The sequence below is a fragment of the Falco peregrinus genome, chromosome 5 (genome assembly GCF_023634155.1).
Source record: "Falco peregrinus isolate bFalPer1 chromosome 5, bFalPer1.pri, whole genome shotgun sequence".
Lineage (NCBI taxonomy): Eukaryota > Metazoa > Chordata > Aves > Falconiformes > Falconidae > Falco > Falco peregrinus.
The window spans coordinates 7,369,901-7,393,620 of NC_073725.1; the positions used below are offsets into that span (position 1 = coordinate 7,369,901).

Below are 23,720 nucleotides of genomic sequence, written 5' to 3' on the forward strand. Positions count from 1 at the left end.
CTACAAAGGTTCACTGACTGTGGTACCTGCCCAAAAACATACCTGCACCCTCCCATCCTTGCCCTAAACTCTTAAAAGAATTCCTGAATTTACTCACATCATTAAACTCTTAAAAGAATTCCTGAATTTACTCACATCACTTAGGATTTATTCCCTAAAAATTGTTTTAGACCCGAGATAAACTGCTACAGAGCAGCCAGCTATGCCCACTCAATCCAAATACTAGATATATTAGACAGACTAGAACTGTCAAAAAGTCTGTACAAACTCCATCCCATGCACTTGCTCTAGAGAACAGGCATTTCCAAAATGCAGACCATGTCTTCTGCATGAATCTTTTGAGAGAAACTCCTACACTAGGAGGTGAACACAAGCAAGGGGAAAATAAAGATTTATAGAGATGGACAGTTGAGTGTTGTATCGAACAATTGTTTCAGCTGGATGAACACAATGCAGTGTTTGTTGGAGAACATGAGAAAGCAGTCACTTATTTGTGATCAACTAGCACTAATGTGATGCAAACTGGGACATCAGTTTAGTCCATCTCTATCCTAAGCAATGAAAACAAAAAATTAAAAGGTTCAAGACAACAGGAATATTCCAAAAATCAAGAATCCAGTCTCAAACTTACAGACTTCACATTTAATTTGCAGGGAACACTTTATATAAACCAAGGAGTGTTTCTTGAAAATCACATTGTTTCATCAAGCCATCTGTTACTTGTAGCCAAAATTACAATTTGAAAAATTTGCCCATATTTTATTTTAGCACAGCATAAAATATTATCATATTTATTGTTATTAAAAACGTTATTTTTCCCATCAGGCAGAAGTGGTATCATTAAAAACATCAACTGCATACTTTATAACATCTATTTTTATCTTGGTCAAGAAGATGACTCTGAAAGTTGCTGGGGGCAAAGGATTATAAAAGCACAACCAAGCTCCTGGGAGAGTCCTGAAAATAGTTTTGCAATGTTCATGGAAGATATATATCAACACTGCTCTTATAGGGCTTAGTCGAACAGAAGTTGAAAGAAGCTTAACCAGGAACAGATGTTTCCCTTCACACCAGGCTGTTTAAAATACAGAATATGCTATTTTTTACCATCTCTTGTTATATATACACTTACAAAATGTTAACAAAATGCACTTTAATAAATATTATCACAGCAGATCATAAACAGCTGAACCATTGATGTTGAGTTTCAACTTCTGCTTTGTGACCGTATCTACTTCTAAGATCCAAATACTTAAAAATAAAATAGAGGCTCTGTCTGCATTGAAAACATGCAGAAAACAAAGCAGTCCACTAAGTGCTCAGCAATGGTTTCCATTACAATGTACTAAAGAAATAAATGTTGTATTGTTCTTTTGCAAATACCCTGGAGAGTGAAGGTTTTGGGGTGGGATTTTTTGGGTTTGTTTTAAGGATGGAAATGATTTTAGAAGAGGTTGAGATCACATCTAGATAAGTAATCCTAGGTAATAAACAGTACTCTAGAGGGGTCATTTTCTAGCCACAAAAGTAAATTTAAACTGCTTATTCATTTGAAGAATGATCCTCTGAGCAATATTAAAAGACTCAATTTTTTCCCCTCTTCCAGCTTGTACTGCCACCTGCTCTGACTGCATACCCTGCAAGAAACTTCTGAACAGGCCAGCTAAAACATATTTAAAGTAAAGAATAATGCTTAGGATTACAATAACCGTCTAAGGAACCTCGACACCAACAGAGCAATCGGAGACTTCACAGGAGAGATCTTCGTAGGACTGCAGCCACAGAGTCATGAAATCCAACAGTCAGTCTAGTGCTCTTCAGAGCACATAAGCTGCATCTCTTTGTTCCTTCTAAAGAAATCTCAATGCAAAAATTAAGAAACGAAGAATAAGAAAAGACAAACAAAAAGAGACAAGAATGCGAGAAATACTGGAACAGTTATATAAAAAACCAGTATTTTTCTTAATTATAAATAGAAGTAAAAAAAATGACAAGATTAGTAGTTTTCACTTTTTTTTTTAGGGAATTGCAGACTTCATTTGCTTGCCATACTGTTACAAACACAAATAATATATACTTATATAAAAAGTACACACTATCATGGACAAATTTTTTCTGACATATTTCTCATTTTCTTACTGTTTCATAGTTAGATGCTGTTCTGAGTTTCAAAACTCAGAAGCTGAGAGTTCAAAATCATTTAATATTGCTTTCACACAACATATGGATATGTGAAGTCCCTTGTTTTGATCATATAAGACAAATGTTCATTCTGATATAAGTAAATACGTAGGAAATAAGTGAAGAGCCAAGTCTGGTCTGAATCACTCCCTTGAGTAGGAACATCTATGGAAGATATTTGAAAAGCTCTTGAGAATTCATCATATAGGCACTCGGGTTTTATTTTATAGGAGAAACAGAAGTCCTCGTAAATACTCCAACCCTGCTTCTACCTTAAGAGAAGCTGGAGAATTAACCTGTCTTTTAACAGCAATACTAATATAAAAATATTTCACCAATTAATGCCGTAACACAGATGACTCTCCAGAAAACAACGCGCATGAACTAATACAGCAGTTCTCTTGATAACACCAAAACAGCTACAGAAGAATGGAGGAAAAAAACCCACAAGACCAGGAAAAGAAGTATCTCAGTAGTTTGATAAAAATGTCCATATGCAGAAACACGCAGCAAGGCTGACTTGCGGTTGGTCGGAGAGTGTAGCCATCCCTTACCCAACCACTCAGACAGGTTCCTGCCTGTTGTCTCCTCCAAAGGAGAGAGGGCAGGGAACAGGCAGGAGAATCCAACCCCTCCAAGAAACGTCTTGCCTTTCAGGACTACACTGAGTAAGTTCAACTACAGTTTGAACTTGTCGGTAGTCACGTCTATGAATGTTGAGTGCACAAACCAACACTCGAAATGTACTAATTCCTCATGCCAGTTCTATTCCTGATAATATTTTCTTTTTTTAAAAGACATTTAGAAAAATTCCAGTAAATACCAGTTGATACCATATATTCCATAAAACTGGCAACACGGCTCAAATACGGTAGAACCATATTTCAACGCAGGATGTGAATTCTTCATACAAGTGTTAGTATTGTATGGCCTTTCTTTCAGAATAGTCCCATTCCCCATGCAACTTGCCTTTGTACCAGGAAGAACTGGGAGTTACCGTTTCAGACGCCAGCTCTAGAACAAGTACATGGGTGTCAGTGTCCTTGCACTGTGTTTCGTTGGCATATTCCTCCCTGGGATCCCAACTCACTTAAGTCTGAGAGGTACCATCACTTCCTTGGCCCAACAATGCTATAACTGTAAAATAAATGTCAAACTTACAGGCCAAGTCACTACATCTGCAGGAGTCCAGATTATTTCTAAGGTGCTTTGGACTATATGGAAGTTGTTCAGAGGACCACTTAAGGAAGTGACAAGTTACTGGCAGCTCTGGAGCTACTGCTGGTGTTGGCATTTGTATGCTCACTGAACTTCACCAAGACTATGAACAGAGGGAACAGCAACGAGCAGATCTGATGGACTCTCATATGGCAGATTTCATCCCAAGATAAACACCACATAGGTGTTTTCAAGATGGCAGTAGTGTTCCGAGCTGAACTGGTCCACGTCTGAAAATGCAAAACCAATTATCCATCTGTACGGCCTTAGGTTTGTTGGAAGAAATTAGACTCGTTTCCGAGTCAAGTAAGGACAGATCAGCAGGGAGAGGGGTCCTCGTCTAGTCAAAAACACAAACTGAAGATGCCAGCATTTGGGTTTCAGTTAAACTGCTGCATTTTTAAACGCTTTTCCATGTTTAACATACTTCCCCAGGGAAGGATAACGAGTCGACGAGGGACAAGAAATATGAACTCTGCAATGGGCTCAAACTGAAAACATGTTAACATACAAGAATTTAGTTCTGAAAGAGCATTATTCTGCAGGCAACTAAGGATACAAAAATGTGCTTCCTAAATTTTAAAAGTCAGAATTGGGAAGAAACGGTACAGAAATTAGCCTCCATTTCCTAACCTTTCACCAACACCACAAAGATGTGAACACAGGAGTAAAACCTTGTGCCTGTTACAGTTCTTCTACAGCACGTAACTGATGTGGAAAACAGGTAATGAGAAACATATTTGGCATTCATATATGACTGCGTATCCAAAATAACTTTTCTTGGGATGTCAGCCTAGCTTCTCCTTCCCTTACTTGTCTCAGCAGATTCAGGAGAACACTCTCAGATGAAAAAAACGATAATAGAATACACAGAAATAAAGAGCAACTAAGGAAGTAATTAAAGGCTACCCTATTTTACATGAGACACAAGTCAAAGTCTTACAAAACATGGTATCTTAGAAGTAACATCTCTGACTTACAACAACTTCAGAATGATCTGAGCCACAGCGATCAGAAGTTCAGAAGTTAGCTTTGCTCATTAAAAAGCAAATGAGCAAATCTTTAATTTCTGTTTTGCCTGAGAGCTAAAGACAGGAGTGCTAATACCAATACAGCAGTAAGTACATACACAACAGTTAAGTTACTTCTTTCATTGCCCAGGAATTATGTGACAAAGAGACCATGGGATGGTTGGAACTCTTTAGGACAGGCTGAGCCGCAACAGATCCACATTGATATGAAAGAACAAACAACGGGGTGATGTCAACACAACATTAAGCTACAGGAAGAGTGTATTCTATGCAACATTATGTCCCTAATACTTAACTGCCTCCTGTCTTCCATGGCTCTTAACCACGGTCAGAAGCCACAGTAGTGGCCAAAATTTACAGAAGAGAGTAAAGAATTGGGACCGAGTCCTAAAGCACAGAAGGATCTCAGCAACAGAACACAGGTTTGACCAGCGAGTCTTTGTCATTTTTTAAATGGTTTATAGTCAACATTGTACTGAGGCACTTTGTTTCAGTGAGCAAGAAGCATTCGCTAGGTGAAATAACATCCTTGTTTCTACTTCATTACTCTTAAAGGAGTTACAGAAGAAGAAAAGAGATTACCCATGCTGCATGGCACTGCAGAATTGTTTTATGTTTGCCAGAAGCAAGCAGTTAATATTCAATATGACAGACATTTTCAATGCAACAAAAAGTCAATTGAGAAAAGTCGTCACTAAAATTGCATCCTTGTTCAAACTCCACGTAAACAATACTTGCTCATCTGTGCATAATAAAATATTAAAAATTAGTTTTTCCAGGATAGAGTGGGTTTTTTTCTAGTAAATTCACCGAGAAAATTTTGACTTGTTATTTGTTTTGAAAATATGGCTACTCTATCTGGTATCTTTTTTTTTTTTAAACATAGTAATTTGCAATGCAGTAAGATGGTAAACCTGTGCTAAAAGCCTCTGTTACGAAAAGCTCTGTGATCAAGAATTTGCCTATTCAATTACAGCACTCTATTAACTTCAATTGTATTCCACAGTTTGAGAGGAATTATAGGGTTGTTCTTTTTTAAAAGCAAGTGATTGCCCCCTCTAACAGCTTTTTGTTACTACTTTCCTTGAAGAACAGCCTTTATTTTTCTTTTTTTTTTGTAAACATCTGGTTTATATGCCCTTAAAAGAAACGGACATTTTTGTTGTTCAGACAAATTAGTTAATATGACGATTAATCCCTACTCCCAAACAAGTCCTGTTTCGCCGAGTTAGATTTACATAAAAGTGTTGAGACTTTCACAATGCGTTTAATCAGATATAGACAGTGACACACCACACACTTGACAGCAACAGCTTCAAAGAACTTCAAATTCCTCTACATCAAAAAACATCTGAGGATGAGACACATACTCAGCCTACAGAGAAACAGTAAATATACGTTTCGGCTATTAAAATTTAAATTATTATCTTTCAAAAAGGCATATTCATAACCCCATAATCAAATGGCTTCTACCAACAGAAACTTTGCCGTATCTAGAAAAGCATTCTAAAGAGTCTCAGAACTGGATGTTTATGGAAATAAGATGACTCCTAGATTGTCATTTTGTTTTCATGTTAGCCATACTCTTCCTGAAGTTACAAATGCAAGGAAATTTTCTGTTGCAATGATGCAAAATTTTGCTACCAGTTGTGACAGATAAGCCTTTATTTCTACTCTGACTGAAAGAACCGAAGAACAAAATCAAACATGTTGAAACTGATACACAATAATACACCAGCTTTGTTTAAGTGTGAATATACTGTAAGAGTCCTAGATAGCATCAGAATAGTAGTGCAATACCACATTAAAACCTGAAGTCAATCTGGACTCCAACTTTTCAATCTTAAGTGTTCAGAAAACTTTTTGTTTGTTCTGATACCAAAATCTGTATATCTTTAAGTATGATGATGACGATCATATAGTCATAGCTGCATTATTTTTAATCCAGTTTTTACAATTCACAGTAAAAAGGAAAGATTGAACATGAGCGTAGTCTGTCGAGCTGAGTCCCTATCAAGCTCACACAGCCTGTGATGAAATTTGTTTTACAGAATTTTCTGAACTATTATCACTGCAAGATGGATTAAAGCTAGAAGAGTATGCCTACTCACACTATCCTTGCACCATGTGGCCAAGTAAATATAGTATTTAATGCTAGTTTTTATAACATGTGATAGGACACAACAGATGCTGCAAAATTTGAAACATGCACAATGAATCTCTCTTCACTAAAATGGACATAACCTGCTAATTTCCAGTCTGGCAGAATATTACAGCATCAAAAATAATTTTAAAAAGAAGGCGACAAATAAACAATTGCAGGTCTCTCTTCAATACCCCAGCATATAGAAAAGTTCATTGAAAGCCACACTATTCTGGATGACAAAGGGTTTTAGCTTACCAGTACCATTTCTAATTACTAACATCATGTGATAATGAAACAAAACTTAAGTAATCTGGGGGATTCTGGGAGTTAATAGGTCTTTTAGCTACAGTACTATCCAACAGGATATTTTGACACTAAACCAGAAATTATATATATTGTTTCAACTTAAAATGTCTATTACAGGACTGTCTTCTACACTGGTGACCTAATTAATATAATCTGTGAGAGGTCATTCTCCTGTAGTCAGTTTCTATAATAATATGATCAAATATTATTTTTCTCTCAGTAAACATAATTGCCCTTCAGATATTTAAAATCACAAAACACCTAATTCTACTGCAGTGTTTCAACTGCACAAAGTGTACACATATTCCTATTGTCAGACTGACAGAACTAGAAGCAATAATTATAGTGCAAAATCATACTGTTTTATATATAGTGCAAAACCAAAAAGTGTTTTGTTGTGTGGGGTTTTTTTTACTCACTTTCTTAATAAAATCAGGTATCTCCTTTTTGTCTGAAAGTTGGTTTAAAGAGGAGCAGCATTCTACCTCCAAGACATATCCTTCACTATGGACATCAGCTTTTGAAGACCTAAACAGGCAGACAGAAAAAAAGAATTAGTTTCTGTTGTTAACACTGGATACCCAGACACGTCCTTTATAAACATTTCTCACGGAAAGCTAAACTTTAGACAGAACTTCAGCCCCAGTACATTGACTCCATTGAGCTCAACACAGTTCTGACAAGCAGCAGCTACAGCATCTCACTTAATTGCTAGGGAAAGAAATCATACCAATGACTGCGGATGGTGGAATGTCTTGGGGACTTCCAAATTTCTTTATCTGTCCAAGAAACACTTTGTCAACCTGGTATCAAGGAGATGCAGAGGTGACGCAACTCAGAACACGCAGAAAGCGGGTTCCAGTGCAATGAGCTGACAGATGCTCTGGGCCCCACATATATTGGTGAGGTTTACACAGGTATAAGGAAGAGTGAAGCTTGCCCTTGAACCACTGTCTCCTAATTCCCCCTCTCCCCCTCCATGGCTCCCTGGGCTCTGATTTTCTGCAGTTTTTGGAGGACCCATTCCCAGCTTCTTTGAAAGGAGTAAGAGTTATCTGTGATACAGATTATATCCATAAAAATACAGTGATTCTTGCTGCAACTGCTTAAAATGACCTGTTTATTTTTTCTCCTTTAACTAGCACTTACTTTGAAATACACTTGCTGCTTGTGAATATTTAAGGAAACAGGAGACAGTGAATTCTTCCTCTAAACTTCACTAGGGCTCATGAAAGAAATTCCATCAAATACCACGGCACCCTGTTAGGAACATTATTTTACAGAACACACGTAACAGATCCTACTGAAGGCTACAGAATCTTTAGTTAAAACCTTCCAACAGAAGTACTTTATACTACCAAAAAGAATTTTCCATGCTTTCAAGTAAAACATGTCCAGATATGTTAAAAGCAAGTCTTTGTCTATACTGGTAGTTTTTACCTTTTTCAGAAAAATCTAAGAGCCTATTCTGTCAAAAACAAAAGTCATAGTTTTTCGTATGAAAATAATAAATAGCTGTGGATGTCACAGACCACAAAATAATTTTCTGAGTAAATCCAGGTGGGCAAGAAATTCTTTCCAGCCTCTATACAATAAACAATACATTTCAGATATGAATCATAAAGTATTTCACAAAGATCACAGAAGTCTCTCAACCCCTTTGAATATTATTAGCATAAACATAGAGAATTAGTAAATATAGCTACAGGTAAATTCTATACTGAACAGAAATTATTATAGTTTTGGGTTTATTCATTTAATGGGACTACTTTCGGGACCACTTTCCTTCCAGACTATGAATTAGGACCCCCCAAATATGCACATCTATCAAGATCACAGAAGTCAGAGGAAAAGTCAAGAGTAGAGCTCAGATCTCCTGCTTCAGTCCTGTCCCTGCACTTGCATCCCCCGTTCTCTTCTGAAGAAGGACCGAGAGTAATCATTTGAGAAATAAGAGACTCCAGAGTACGGCTTATTGGGTTATCAGTTTTATATCTCTGGAAGTTACTGGGGGTCCAATATGTAATATATTTTAAAATTAAAACAATGGTTTTCGTTTCCACTTTCCCATCATATACAATTTCTCAACAAAAGCAAGAAAAATAGAAATGCTGAGATAAGTTTAGTTACAAAAATGTATAAGCCCCAACAGTTTGAAAGATCTTCCTTTTCTTCTGGATGTACAGTCAGTGACTTCTTCCTCTTCCTTCCCTCCTCCTAGGTTGGAAAACTGAATCTTCCCCCCTTCATTGTCTGCAAATATTCGAGTTATTTTAATTACCTTTGTTCCTTTAATAAAAAAAATCCCTGGGTTAATTAGAAATGGCCCAGCTCTGAAAGAAGCACAACTGGACACAGTAATGCTGCACTCGTGTTGGAAACTAAGACAAACCAGAGAAGCTGGTACACCCCGACACATTACAACACCTTGTGCTCACTACGACACATTTTGCGATACCTGAGGGAACAGAAGGGACAGTGCAAACACCACCAGCACTTCACCTACAGTGGGGAAGGGCAGTCTCCTGCCTGCCGCCCCAGAAGAGGACAAACCACTGGTTAATCGTGGAGACTGACAGAAAAATTCACTGTATCTTATACACCCTCAGCTATGTTTTTCTTCATTAAAGACTTCATCATTTGTTTCTCTCTATTGATTTTTCTGAAGAAGGATTTTTCTGTCACCGTAGGTACCCTCAGTGACCACCATGGCCATCTTAACCATGGTGTTGCGAAGAGCTGAGAGGGAACATCAGCCTGGTGCTGTACAGGGGGACGGCGTTTGCAGCCCAGGGGAGGAGGGCACCCTCAAGCATTACAGAAAAGGCTGAGTACCACAGACTTAAAGACAGTGGCATCTTGAATCCTAAATAGGACCTCTAGTGCCACTAAAGAAGAAGAAAATACATAGAATAAATAAGATATTCATTTATAATGGGGAGTTCACTGGCCAAAAATATTTTACGATGGTTGTTTCAGTAGGCTGTCATTTCCTGCACAGCTGTTTGCAGTTAAGCGCCATTTCATGGTAGATAAACCATAACCGGCTGTAGAGTACCAGTAACTTACACAGTAACTATTAAAGCTGACAACTCAGTGTCTGTTACAAACTGGATTTCCAATCCTTTTCAGATACAAGAAGGAAATGAGGGAGCCAACATTTGGTCCTAATCTTCCCGATGTTCTCCATGCCCATAAACTCGGCAAGCCAATAAGCACACTTGTAAGCTGTGCAGACTCTCCAAAATGACTATTTGATTAAGGTTACGCTAAGAATATAAGTGCAGTTTTGAGATTTTCCACTATGTAGGAACAGCTCTACAGTTCAAAATGCAACTGTACTTTTACAACAAACTGATCTACGTTACAAAAAACCAAGCCCACATCCAGATGATTAACCAGAACGGTTGGTATCTGGATAATTTCAGGTTAAAAACCTAGTAAAACTAGAGTGTCTGAAAACCAAGAAGGCAAAAATTAAAAACGCAAAGGTTTTATGATGCCCACCCAACAAACACCCAGGGTTTTATAAAAATAAAAGCAGGTATATTGTATTATGACAACCTCATCTCTAATCCACGTGACACTGTTTTAACTTTATTACCTAAACATTTTCTTTACTAGGAATTTTCTCATATAGGAAACTTTGTCACTGGAATATATATTATTTGTTAGTAAATTTTTATAAACTTTTTTTAATGTCTGTCTATAGAGTTTCTTGAGAAAAGTGCAGGCACATATGGATACATAGGCATCTTTAACGTGCAGTGTTTATAATTTTGAGAACACAGATGAAAGAACATTTATTTTGGGTGAATGTTAGAAGTTATTGTGAGGAAATATGTATTTCTTTGAACTTGAAACAAATAACAAGCTTTAAAAACTCAAGCCATTGTCCCTCGAGCTAAAGGAAGATATCTGTTGACTCTTGGGTATGGAATAAATATTATTTTTTCAGCAAGCTGAAATCAGCCTGCTGAGAGCAACAACACACACTGCATTTGCACACAAAATGTGTATGATCCTAACGCTGATGAAGACAAAGTCTGACATTTGACGTCTTCAAGATTAAATCCTATGTGAAAACCAAATAGATACACATACACACACACACGCATTTACATTTACATTAAAAATACATTGTACCAATGCAAAGTATCTACTTTCATCAACTCAAGCAAGCACAGCAGCACTACAGTAGATCACTGACATTTTTTGTCAGATTGTGTCATTGTAAAACACCTTCCTTCAGCTGGAGGTCCTAGGGGTCTTCTGTAGCACATTTCAGGGGTGAAGGAGAAGGGGACTGGGAACAGTCAGCACAGGTGTAGCAAGGGTAGATCATACCTGACTAACCTGATGGCCTCTGGTGTTAAAAGGAGCGGGTTTGTGGAAGAGTGGAGGGACGCAAGTGGCTGTCATTGGAGGCAATTTTAGCAAGAGGTTTGGCACTGGCTCCCACACTATTCTTGTATGCAAGTTAGGATACTATAGGCTGGAAAACCAGAGGAGTGAAAACGGTTCCATGGTTAATGGTGATGCCCCATCTGGAGGCCAGTGACTAGTTGAGTCCCCATCCAGGGGTCTGCAACCAGGGACATGTCACGTTGAACATGTTCATCGATGCCACAGAGGAGGGGACAAGGTGTGCCTCTTGCCAAGTTTGCAAATGACATCGGAGCAGGGGGCGCAGCTGATGAGGCAGAGCGTGCACTCCAAGAAAGCTCCAGGCCACTGTGTGCATTTTATACAGGGATGTGCCACTGAAGGTCAAACGTGGCATGAAAAATTTTCACATAGAGCGTGAAATTTTCACATAGAAATATCCATCACAAACTCAAAGACAGACTTGCTAGGCAGAGGCACCAGTCATGGCTCAAGGCTCTATGCACTAAATTCCACAGAAAGCCAGAGGAAGAACTCCCTGTTTCCAGTGACTAGCAAAAAAGCTTGAACAGAAGAAAAGCTTTTGGGGGCTAGAAGGTGTGAGAATGTTTTAGAAACATTTTCCTTTGCCTCTGGAAGGCAAATGTGCAAATCCAAATGCCAGAGGACCAAACCAAGACTTCACAAAGCATAACACTTATGGGGGCTGCTGCTTCTTCCCTACATAATTATGTCTTTTCATATTTCATCCATTCCTTAGTACAATACAGGTTTCCTTTTATTCATGGGAAGGGCTGTTCACTGCTATATTACGAGGGGAGTTTAGTATGACTGGAAAAAGAGTGAGAGAGTTGGTTTTTCAGGTGTGAAAGAACAGAATTTCCCCTCCAGTTAACATAATTAAGCAAATACCAAGTGGACACTGACAACTGGAAATACAAACATAGCATCAAAGAAGCAATACAATGACTACTGTTTTGTTTAAGTCAATTCACATTGCATGTTTAAGCCATTTCAGTCTTTTGCATTTACACCACGCCACTTTACGTTTTCTATAAACCCATTTTCTAAATTTTCTGTAAATCCAGACTTTAAAATGACACAAAGGACACAAAAATTTAGCTGTATCTCAGAAGATGCCATTAATTGAAACCACTTGGAATTAACATTGCATACCAACAAAAAAAAAACCAACCCTGTAAAAATCCTGTTTTACTATTAAACTTTTGAACTCACTCTGTCAAATTCTTTTGCAGATAAATACAATTATTTTTGGCCTCGTGATGACAGTTTACATTTCATCGGGATTAATTGGTATAGGGAAATTATAGAAATAGAATCAGAATCATCTCATCAAATGAATCACTGGAACACCTGACACCTCATTATTTTACAGAAAGGGAAAACAGCTGCAAAGTTGCTTGAGGTAAACATAGAAGTCTACTCTAAAAAAAAATTACTCTTAAATTATACTACTTAGTCTACTAATGTTTCCCTGCCGATTGCTTTACTGATTGGAGGCAAAATCTGTAGAAGGGTATGTCCTAGGAGATAGATGGAACAACAGAAAGACAGACCTCTTTGGAATTCAATTTATATCCCCTGCCACTCTCCTGTGGTGAAATAGGATAGTTCTGACATATTTGCAGATGCTCTAAGCAGACCGTTTATGAGCCTGGACCATGTCTCTTTCCTACTGGAAGAGAATGGAACTTGTTTTCTAGTGCACAGTATTTAGAAAGAGAAATCAAAACATTTTAATGGACATTAAATTTAGAATCTTTAAGATACCAGACAGGGGAGTGACACTACGGGGCACTGGGAATAAATTAGAGCAGTTTTGTGCTATGATTTTATTACAATTTTGTTCAAAGGCTGACTGCAATTTCTTCAGCCACAAGCTCTCCAAAATAGTAATGCACATAAAAATCTCTGTTTTAGGTGTCTTATATTAAAAACTAGTGAGTATGGAAATAAAAAGGCAAAGAAAGAAAGGTCATTACATGCAAGAAGACCTAACCATCTCTGTTCCTTGGGGGAACATACATGAAATCCATGCTACTCTCCTTATCTTGGTTAGCCAGAACTTTCCAAATGCACAGACCTTCCCCTGTCCCTTCCACCAGGAGAGACGTGCTGTCACATGTTCATGCTTTCCAGGGTACCACCATACATCCCCCTTCCTGAGATTCTTGTCTTCAAGCATAAATCAGTGTGAACCAACTTTTCTCAAGTGTGAACCAATGCAAACCAGGAGGCCAGGGACTATACTGCACACCTGGAGCCTTCAGCCAAAAAAAAAAAAGCCCTAAAAACCTGGGCTTGAAGATTTTTCTTTGCATATTATTTTATGTGTTCTCTGAGAAACTCAAGTATCTCGGAACTCAGCACCGACAGTAAAAGCCAATTGCTTTTTAATTAAGATGTCCATTGAAATTTAGAGATAGAAAGTATCCACCGGAACACTGAAGTTATTATTCTCTTATCTGACTTATTCTATTCAACTTCCAAACCACTTCAAATCAACTGGCTAGTGTCCACAATGCAATTAGGTGCTACAGAAATATTTAAAATTTATTACATTCAATTTAATAAGAGCAATGGCAGAGTCCTTCAGCTACTTGGTAAACTACCTTCATGCCAAGTGCCTCTAAAGAATTAAACACTCCTACATGACTTCATTTACTTTAATTGAACTTAACAATACAATTGTTTGCACTGCAAAAAGTGTAGATGTTTCAAAAATAAATCTGTCCTTTATTTTCATATTCTCCCTAACATTTCCAAGGAACAAACCTTGCTTTTCAATATTTACAGCTTCCATATACGTTAGGAATGTGTTTCTTTAAATGTCCTAGAGCAGGAATGACTTCCACTTCCTTATTTACCAGAAATCATTAGACAGCTAAGATAATGAAGGCATGTACATATCAGTGCAGATCAAACACAAAACCGTTGTAGTAACTTTAAAAGTCACCTTAAATGTACAATGACACCGCAAATTTACAGTGAGTACTTTAAAACTCCAGGACGAAAGTAAAATCGGAGTAACAACACTAATAGGTACTTTTTTCATGAGTTTTAATGCATAATATGTCTAAGTGCTATTTCTTCCATTTTACTCTTCAACAAACTAAGGTACTGCAAGTCTCGGTGACAGCAGCAGCATGTGGTTCCTGACGCACGACATGTGCTGCAGCCAGTATAGCCTCTTCTTACCTTTTGAGAGGCAGTGCTGTAACACTAAGCCCTCCAAATACGAGTCAATAGTATTCATTTTAAAACAAAAAAACCGACATATAAAGATGCAACACCGATTAAAGACCAATACAAGAGTTCAGTTCTGTCTCTGTATACACAGAATTGATATTGCTGTACTAAAGAGGCACTAATACAACAGTTTCATTTCTGTTCCATTCAGGCAACAAAAATAGCAAGGTGAGATATATGTACCCGGCACCTGCCAGACAACTGACATATGAAGCATGTAGCACTGGAGCCATCCATGGTAAAACACCTGCAGTAAAAAAGGAGCTACAGCCTCAGGTTTTTTGCAGAGTGGGCCCCACACCAAGGCACAGAGCTTTTTATGACTCCTTGGCTCCCCATGAACACCTGGCACCACCATTACGGAAAATAGCAGGGGACCACTTTGTACATCAAAGCATAAATAATGTTACTAACGATCCTACAACGGTACCTGGACTACTTACACTCCTAAAATCTTATGACAGAAATAAACACTCATCCGATCAACACAAATACTAAGCAGACCTTAACCGTGACCCAAGACTTCAACTGTTTTATATAGAGACAGCCTACAATTGCCAGAGACCTGATAGTCCTCAGTGGGGAAGAAAAAAAAAAAAAAAAAAAAAGTAAAATTGACAGTGTAACAAGAATGGTTAATAAAAAAAAAAATAACAGTATGTCTTTTTTTTTTTTTTTCCTCCTGCTGCATTTTTGTTTTCGCCCCCGCTGTTAGTGGAATGTGATAATCTCTATGCAGGCCATAGTCATCTAAAATCTGCAACACCCACCTGCCTTCATTGCACTTGGCAATGCAAACACTCATTGCACCCACACACTATGGAAGGAACTTCTCCACAGCTTCTCCCATTCTCTCAGCCAAACTCAGGAACATTTAAACTACTACATGAAACACCAAACTGATGTCATTTCCCTTTCTGGTACTTCTCTGTTTTTTCCCGCTGCACCGAGTCTCTTCCGCTTCCCTAGGCAGTCAGAAGTGACAGATAAGAGAATGCAAAGAAATGGAGTGTGAATGTAAAAGGAAATCTAATTGGTTCAAGACTCTCTGCTGTCTTCAATTTTGTACAGTCATTTACAGCTGTCTAGAGTGTGTGAAACACTGGCACCCAAGTGAGTGAGTAGGCAATTAAGATTTTGTACTCTTTCAGAATCATTCTGCACAGATGTAAACTACTGGATACGGTACAAGACAGCAGTGACACACGGAGCGCTCTGGCTTGAAGAGAAGATCGCTCTGCTGAGAAGGGTGCTGCTTCCCCCTGATGTCTTCACAGCTTAGTCCTGGATGATGCTGAACCCTTGGACCCCAGTCCAGCAGAAGTGCTTAAGCGCTTACTTAACATTGCCAACTTATGCATGTAAATACTTTCATTATTTGCAGCAGGGTATTCCGCAGGCAGGGAAAGCAAGGCCCCAAAACCAGGCAAGCTCAGCCCAGCATTACTCAGGAAATCCATTGTTCAGCCAAACGTTTTATGGAATGGAAACCCTTTAAACAATAATATCAGGCAAGCCAGCATGAAGCTCTGTAGTAATAAAACTAAAAGCAAGACAAGGTAAACTGAGAGTTATTTTAGAAACTAAAGTTGCCTGTGACCCCCAACGCCCACATATATTTGCTAATGAAATGCAAAACTTTCTCCTTAGGTCACAGACTGAAGTTCAACCCCATCTATAATTGCTACCAATTGATTACCAGGCTGTAGCAAATTGAATAGTGGTTTTACTTCAGTTTTAAAAAGGTATCTAAAACAGTTACATCCTTTCTTTCAAGCGTCAGCATAAAGAGAGAGGATTGACAAATAGAGGTTTAGTTATCCCCAGCCTTCAGTACAGGTCACTGTAAGAAGGGGTGGACTGGGGAATGCAACTAACGTAGGAAAACCGTACAGAAGGGCTGCAACAACACAGCTAGCTACAGAGTTGTGAGCGGTCAGATAACATTAAATTATGTTTTAAATCATTAATTAAAAATCATAAATATATGTTTATGAATATTCACATTCTAATTTTCTTCTGGGCTACTTAGGAGCACATTCTATTGATTATTTTTTTTTAAATCCAGATTAAAACATAAAAGAACATTATTCCTGTTTGTTTATTCATCTTCAGACTTTGATTACATAAAACACTCCTAATACATTTTAAGAGACTAAACAAAATAGGGGAGTCATCTTTTTATTTAGGGAGTTTCCACCCACTGAAAAATTAAATGAACTTGTATTGTTTAGAGGAAAGATGAGCCTAAAGTCTAGGCATAAATTTAAGAAGTATGCATTAGTACTGCAGTTCTCAAATTAATTGCATTAACTGTAACCATAAGTATGCCTTTTCGAAGCAAACATTTCTTCTGTCTTAATGTAATCTAATAAACTCTTAAAGGGTACCAACAGGACCATCATCACAAATTGTCAGGCGCAGGGCTTGTTTGTTTCCCTCTCACGACAATGCATCCCAAAATATGGACCACATTTCAGCTTTTTATTCTCCGAGTCATCTGCCAAACTGCAGATGAATTGTAAAGATGAAGAACATGTTAAGCTTATTCAAGCCCAAAGAAAAAAAGAAAAAAAAAAAAATCACGTCTTGCACAGTAAACTCTGCTGTAATTTCCTGATGTAGGTCAAAACTCAGCAGGAAATCACATTGTCTATTTTTATCCCAGTTCATTGGAAGTGCTTTACCTTTCTGTTTTCTTGATAAGCACAGCCCTGAAGATTTGTTCCTGGGGAGTTTTCTCTTTTTCATCAGTTGGTTGCACGAAAGGGTGGACAGCAGCCAAGACAAAGCCCTGCTGGTACAATTCTTGCAGCTGAGCTGGAAGATCACGCAAAGAGGAGAGCTTGATTGCAGATGATCCTGGCAGCTCAGCTGGAAACAAAAAAGAAATTGGTCAATAATCCTACACTGGACTATCACGGTTTTTTAAGCTCAGGCTCTTCAGAATCAAGCAAGCTTCACACTGATCTACAATATTAACACAGAAATTGACCCTTCCTGAAGCCCATTTTATATTTCAGATTTTAAGCAGGCTGTCTTGGCGAAGGACTTGTCTCACACAAGAGACTGCTGCAATTAAACAAGAAGTCAGATACATTAAAATGCCAAATTCACTATGTAGTCTGGCAGAGACGAAGTGGAGGATTTAATAAAAACAAGGCAGTTGGTCAAAAGATATTCTAATTTTTAGTAGTTGTCATAGTAATGCCAGTTGAGGACAGCAAGCCATGAGTCAAAAATATAAAACAAGAAAAAGGGGAGAGTCAACGAAGGTAGAACATGTCAAATTCAAAAGCAATAAACAAAATATTCCATCTACATGAAAGCTGTACTATCAGACTAAGAGATCACTGACACAAAATGCTGTTGAGATTAAATATCTACCAAGATGTCTAAAGAGTACTTTGTTTCAGAATAAGACACTAAACTTTATACCTCAGGGTTTAAGCAAACCTACACATATTAGAGATGAGGACGAGACCTTGTACATGAACATAGTCCTTCCCCAGTCTGCTTACTGGGGGGTTTTATGCCTTCCTGTGAAGCATTCGATGCTGACTCCAGTCAGATCCTTGAGATTCAGGTACTGCGGTCAGTACGGCAATTGTCCTTATTTCCTTGGAGTCTTGTGGGCTTCGAAAGAAAGCCCCATAAATCACCTAAAACAACCTTCCATTCTCTTTCTCTCTACATCAGTAATTCTTCATATGTTTTCCATATCTTACAGGAAAAGAGATCTTTCTTTCCTGACCTTTGCCGTTTCATTTCAATTTCTCCTGGAGGGTATTTGTTATTTCATCCCTAACCATGCTAGAGCACATAGGGTGGTGAGGTTCCGGGTGGTTTCCTCTCCCACTGAAACCAATAGGATGGAAACGTTGCAAGAAACATGACAGAGGTTCCCAGCACCTTGCAGGTCTTTCGTTAAAAAAAAAAAAAAAAAAAAAAAAAAAAAAAGAGAGAGAGAAAGCACTGGAGAACATTTTCTATGAAAGAAGCCAGCTATGCAAAATAAGGTTTCATTGTACTGCTTTTTTCATCAAACTGTGTGGCTACCCTTTATGAATAATGAAAGAGGTTGTCAAAAAACTAATAAATATTCAAAACCAATAATAGAGAGGAATGATTTAAATAATAATAGACTAGATGTGCTTGGTATGCTTTATCTTCATATAAGACCATGTTCCAGAAGAGGATAATGGAACTTTTTGACCAAGAACTACAAGATGCAGAATTTTTATTATTTCTGCAAATAAAATGAGAAATCCAAGCAACATGTACATTGACAGACAATAGGGCTCTACCTTCTACAACAGCATACAAATCACTTCAGAGTCATAAAAAGAGATGGCATGATGAATAATGCATAATGAATAATAAAACTGACTGTTATTCACTGGACCCTACTGGGGATCAAAACGGGGAAACCCATACATTAGAACTACTTTTTCTCTCCTGTGGCTCAGAGACTCCAAAAATTTCAGACTATGCTGCAAATAATTTAATTAATTAAAAGAATATAAAAGCCAGAACAGATTTCTAAATGAGGCATTTAAGTGAATACAATGGAATGGCTAAACACAAATCAGCAATGTTAATTTTGGTAATGATGCTCCACTTTTTAACAACCATCTATGACAACTGGTGCTTGCCTTGCATATGTGTCTAGTATCTGGATTCTTCTGAGCATGCCTCTGTAAAACTAGTAGAAAGTCTAGTTGTTAACATGGGAGAGCAACTGCTTCCTCCTGAAAGCTAAACTTGAGGGAAAAGTGTGAAAACACATGGAATTGGAGCCTTGGGATGTACATTTGATGATTGAAAAAGAAAGGTAACAGAGACAGGAGGGATCATCCAGCAAGTCCATCTTATTACCTAGGGAGGCCAGATCAGCTCTAGTTTAGCTATTTCTCACAATTTTCTCATCTATTTTTAAAAAACCTTTAGTAATAGAGATTCACAAGCCCCCATAAGTCATGTTTCAGTACTTCTCTGGTCTTACTATTCAAAACTTTTTCCTAGCACCTGGCCCAAATTTGCCTGTCTGAAATTCAAGAGTGCTGCTTCCTCACTAGAGTATTTCTTTCTTGCACCAGCATTTTACAATTCCTGATACCTGTCACACCTTTATCTTACCTTCTTTAGATTGTATAAACTCAGTCCTTTCAATGTTTCCTGTTCCCTTGTGTTTTCTAGATTTCTAAATAATTTTTGATGGTTCTCTCCTGCTTCCCTTCAACTGGTCCACATCCTTCTTCAGGTATCTAAGAGTCACCACAGTGATCCAGTACAAGCCTCATCGCGGCTTTGTAGAATGGAAAAGGTCTTTCATGCTTATTATACATCCCATGTCAGTTTGCATCATTTGGGGGGGGAAGGAAATTCTTTTCCCCACAATTAGCACTGGCCAAATGTCCCTACTCTTAGTGATTTTTAGAGTTTTTTCTTTCAGTTTTCAAAGGTGATTCTGACGTCCACAGTGCAAACAGCACTTCTCAGGTCAGCAAACCTCAATAAACATAGTCAGCAGTCTATTGCTGGAATAGTTAAATGAAAACAGTGAATTTTAACAGGCTCTGGACCGAACTATTTTAAGCCTTACAGTTAATACGTCTTTGCAGCGTGATGCTGAATTACTGCTGATTTTGCCTTGGACTAGAGATCCTTCAAAAAGACAAGGAAGTTCCTCTTACACAATCAAGGCCCACAAAGTCTACATGAGTTTCCTGGGTCTGCAGACCTGTGCTGTGCGTTCTCGTTGCTCTCCCACAGACAGACTGGTTTGTGTGATGCATATTCCTCCCCAGAAATCTGTGCTATTCAGCATCCTCTGAATATTTGATAAATTATTTGTTCCAGTATCTTTCTAGGCGTTAAGTTAGGCTAAAAATCATACAGGTCTCTTCTAAAGTAGGTTGGAAAAGGATGTCACACTTGCCTGGAGAGTCACATTCATCCTCCAACAGTCTTCAAACTTAAACAGTCAGATTTCAATTATTTCTTCAGTTGATTCCTTTAAGTGGCTTACTTTAGGTTCAATCTACTTGAAAACACCGAATTTATGGAACCAGTTGCTGATCTAGTCTTTCATTATTTTACTTCAGAAAAATGCTAACATTTTCAGAAAACCTGAAAACTTCCAATAAAATCCATTACATCTTTTGTTTTAGTTGTTAAAGAGAATTCTAATCATGCCACTTTCGAAAGAACAAGGAAAACCAAAATTGTGTACAACACAGACTTGCGTAAAAGAGCAAATGAAAAACCAAATAAAACCTTGTATAACTCCAGAAGTTACTATAAGCCTCTCTTTTGCCAAAAGATAAATCTGAATTCTTTTAGCAGCCTCCACATTGCTTCTGAAATGCAGCTAGCTCCAAGTTTTATATTCTGCTTCACGTTTCCTTATTTATTGTTGCACTTCACAGCCTGACCTCAGAAGATTCCTTTGTTCGTTCTGTCTACATCTAGACTAGTGTGTAAGAAACTTGTAAATTACAGATGCTGTGGTTTTCGATTTCGCTAAGGCTGAAAGAGGAAATATAAGTGTTGACTGCTTTTTCAACTGATTACTAGGCAAATTGAGCTTGTTGCCCGACCGATAATTGAAGCTGAAAACACTGACAGCAAGCCTTGGATACATACAGAAAACTACAGCTTAGAGATCCCTTTAAAACAAAAGAAACTGTGTGTTACACACTGTAAGGTGACTTTCCTGGGTCTGGGGACTTGCACATTCTTTGCTGCTAATGTAAGAACCCATCCAAACACTCACACCGTCCCCACCTTGCCACAGAAAAATCAATAAAAGGATTGAGTTGACATAAAAATCTACAATTTGAGTCATGTATATTTGAAAGAGGACATCTCTGCAGCTCCAAAAAGCAATTTATGGGAAATGGAGGAAGGTGGTGCAGTCTGCCACAGGGATCCTGAGGGACTGAGAGCAGGCTGAGAAATATGGTTGGGGAGACAGGTATTGGAGAGAACTGGTTCTCCTGTGTTAAGGAGCTCCGCTTTCCCTCCCAGTGGGTCATCCAGGGCTGCTATCACAGAGGTCAAACAGCCACCGACCAGCTTCAAACAAGCATCTCGTATGACTTTTGACAATTGCGCTATGGTCCATGCTGAAGAGGTAGATACAGCCCAATCAAATATTAACAGAAAAGACAGTTACAGCAACTGTCCCCAACAACTAGGCTACTTTTTCTATATTGAAACAATAGATTTGGGTACCTTTGAGATGTGATCACCCAACACTTTCAAAAAAGAAAAGCATATTATGCTTTATAAAATAAAGCATGGATTCACCTGTTAGCCCATGCTTAATAATGAAAATCAACTACAGTAAATCTTTCATATATATATCTACACACACATATATACAGTACATATATATAAAAAAAATATATAGACTCAACAGAATCAGATGCTTTTAACTATATTCTGTTTCATAAGCAGCAATTTTCCTTTCTGGCTAGTTATGTTTATGACAAAGCTAAAACAAACTTCATTGGTTTTTAATTTCTTTCTACTTGAATGATAGCTATGCTGCAGGAAAAATAAAATACTAAATGCCAAAATGGCATTTATTTGATTTTTCTTTATGAAATGGTCAAATTCAGGGCCAGATATGTCTTAGTTTCTCAGTGCTTATCCTTAATACTTTATTTAAAAGGACAAGCACATATTTCTACTCTAAATTCCTATTATCCTGTGTTAAGTGCTTACTTGTTTACTCTTACAACACAAATTAAGTGTTGGGATTTTTTGGTCTTCATTTTTTTAACAGTTTCCTGATTAAGCTTTTATGCTTTTATTCCAGTTACAGTTGTTTACCTTAATGATGATTCACATTACACATGAAAATGTTCCACAAAAATAGTGGACTCCTTTCAACTAGTTCCCTTTTAAACTTTTCGCGTTCATCTGCATTTTCAAAAAAAAATGTTCCTCATTTTATTATGAAACATTAATAAGCTTTTTTTCCTTTATATTAAAACAATCAAAGATTGAATTGGTGTGTATGCACTCTCTGTCTATACTGGGTACAGAAGAAAGCACTTTACACCAATACATGCCCCAAATGTGGTCCTAAACAAAGAAAGGAAGACTGGCAAACTTAACGACCCACGCTATTAAGTGATGCAGCAGCTCAGTTACCTGGTAGCTGTAAGCACAATACTCCGATTTCATAGAACCACAGAACAGTTTGGGTCAGAAAGGACCTTTAAAGGTCATCTAGTCCAACCCCCTGCAGTGAGCAGGGACATTTTCAACTAGATCAGGTTGCTCTGAGCCCCAGAATCCAACCTGACCTTGAATTTTTCCAGGGATGGGGCATCTACTACATCTCTGGGCAACCTGTTTCAGTGTTTCATCAACCTCATTGGAAAAAAAAACCCAAACCCAAACCACCACACAAACCAAAACTATTCCTTATATCAAACGGAAAGAAGGTAGATTTCTATTGCAACATGCCCTACTAAAAAGTTCGTACCCATCTTTCTCATAAGCCCCCTTTAAGTACTGAAAGGCCACAATAAGGTCTCCCCAGAGCCTTCTCTTCTCTAGGTTCAACAATCCCATCTCTCTCAGCCTTTCCTCACAGGAGGGGTGCTCCATCCCTCTGATCATTTTCGTGACCCTCCTCTGGACCAGCTCCAACAGGTCCATGTCTTTCCTGTGCTGAGGGCTCCAGAGCTGGACGCTGAACTCCAGGTGGGATCTCACCAGAGCAGAGGAGCAGAACCAGCTCCCTTGGGCTGCTGGCCACGCTTCTTTTCTTTTGATGCAGATCAAGATACAGCTGGCTTTCTGGGCTGCAAGTGCACATTGTTGGCTCATGTCCAGTTTTTCATCCACCAGTACCCCCAAGTAAGTGCTTCTTGGCAGGGTTACTCTCAACCCCTTCATCCCCCAGCCTGTGTTGATACTGGGGGCTGCTCCAACCCAGGTGCAGGACCTTGCGCTTGGCCTTGTTGAACCTCATGAGGTTCACACGGGCCCACTTCTTGAGCTTGTCCAGGTCCCTCTGGATGGCATCATCTCCCCTAGGGCATCAACTACACTGCTCAGCTTGGTGTCATCTGCAAACTTGCTGAGGGTGCACTTGATCCCACAATGTCATTTGATCAGGCCTAACAGACATCAGCAGGCTCAGGCCCTTCAAGAAATAC

General features: G+C 38.4%; 1 protein-coding gene across 2 annotated transcripts in view; it reads right to left on the minus strand.

Moving 5' to 3' along the window:
- The window catches only part of RFTN1 (raftlin, lipid raft linker 1), a 95,509-nt gene that overhangs the window by 37,579 nt on the left and 34,210 nt on the right, over positions 1-23,720 (minus strand). For both annotated transcript variants that reach the window (XM_055805670.1, XM_005234687.4), the window contains exons 3-4: positions 17,226-17,412; positions 7,302-7,410 (exon numbers count right to left, since the gene is read on the minus strand). In XM_055805670.1, the coding sequence (XP_055661645.1) occupies positions 7,302-7,410; positions 17,226-17,412 (296 nt within the window). The remainder of the gene's footprint in view (positions 1-7,301; positions 7,411-17,225; positions 17,413-23,720) is intronic.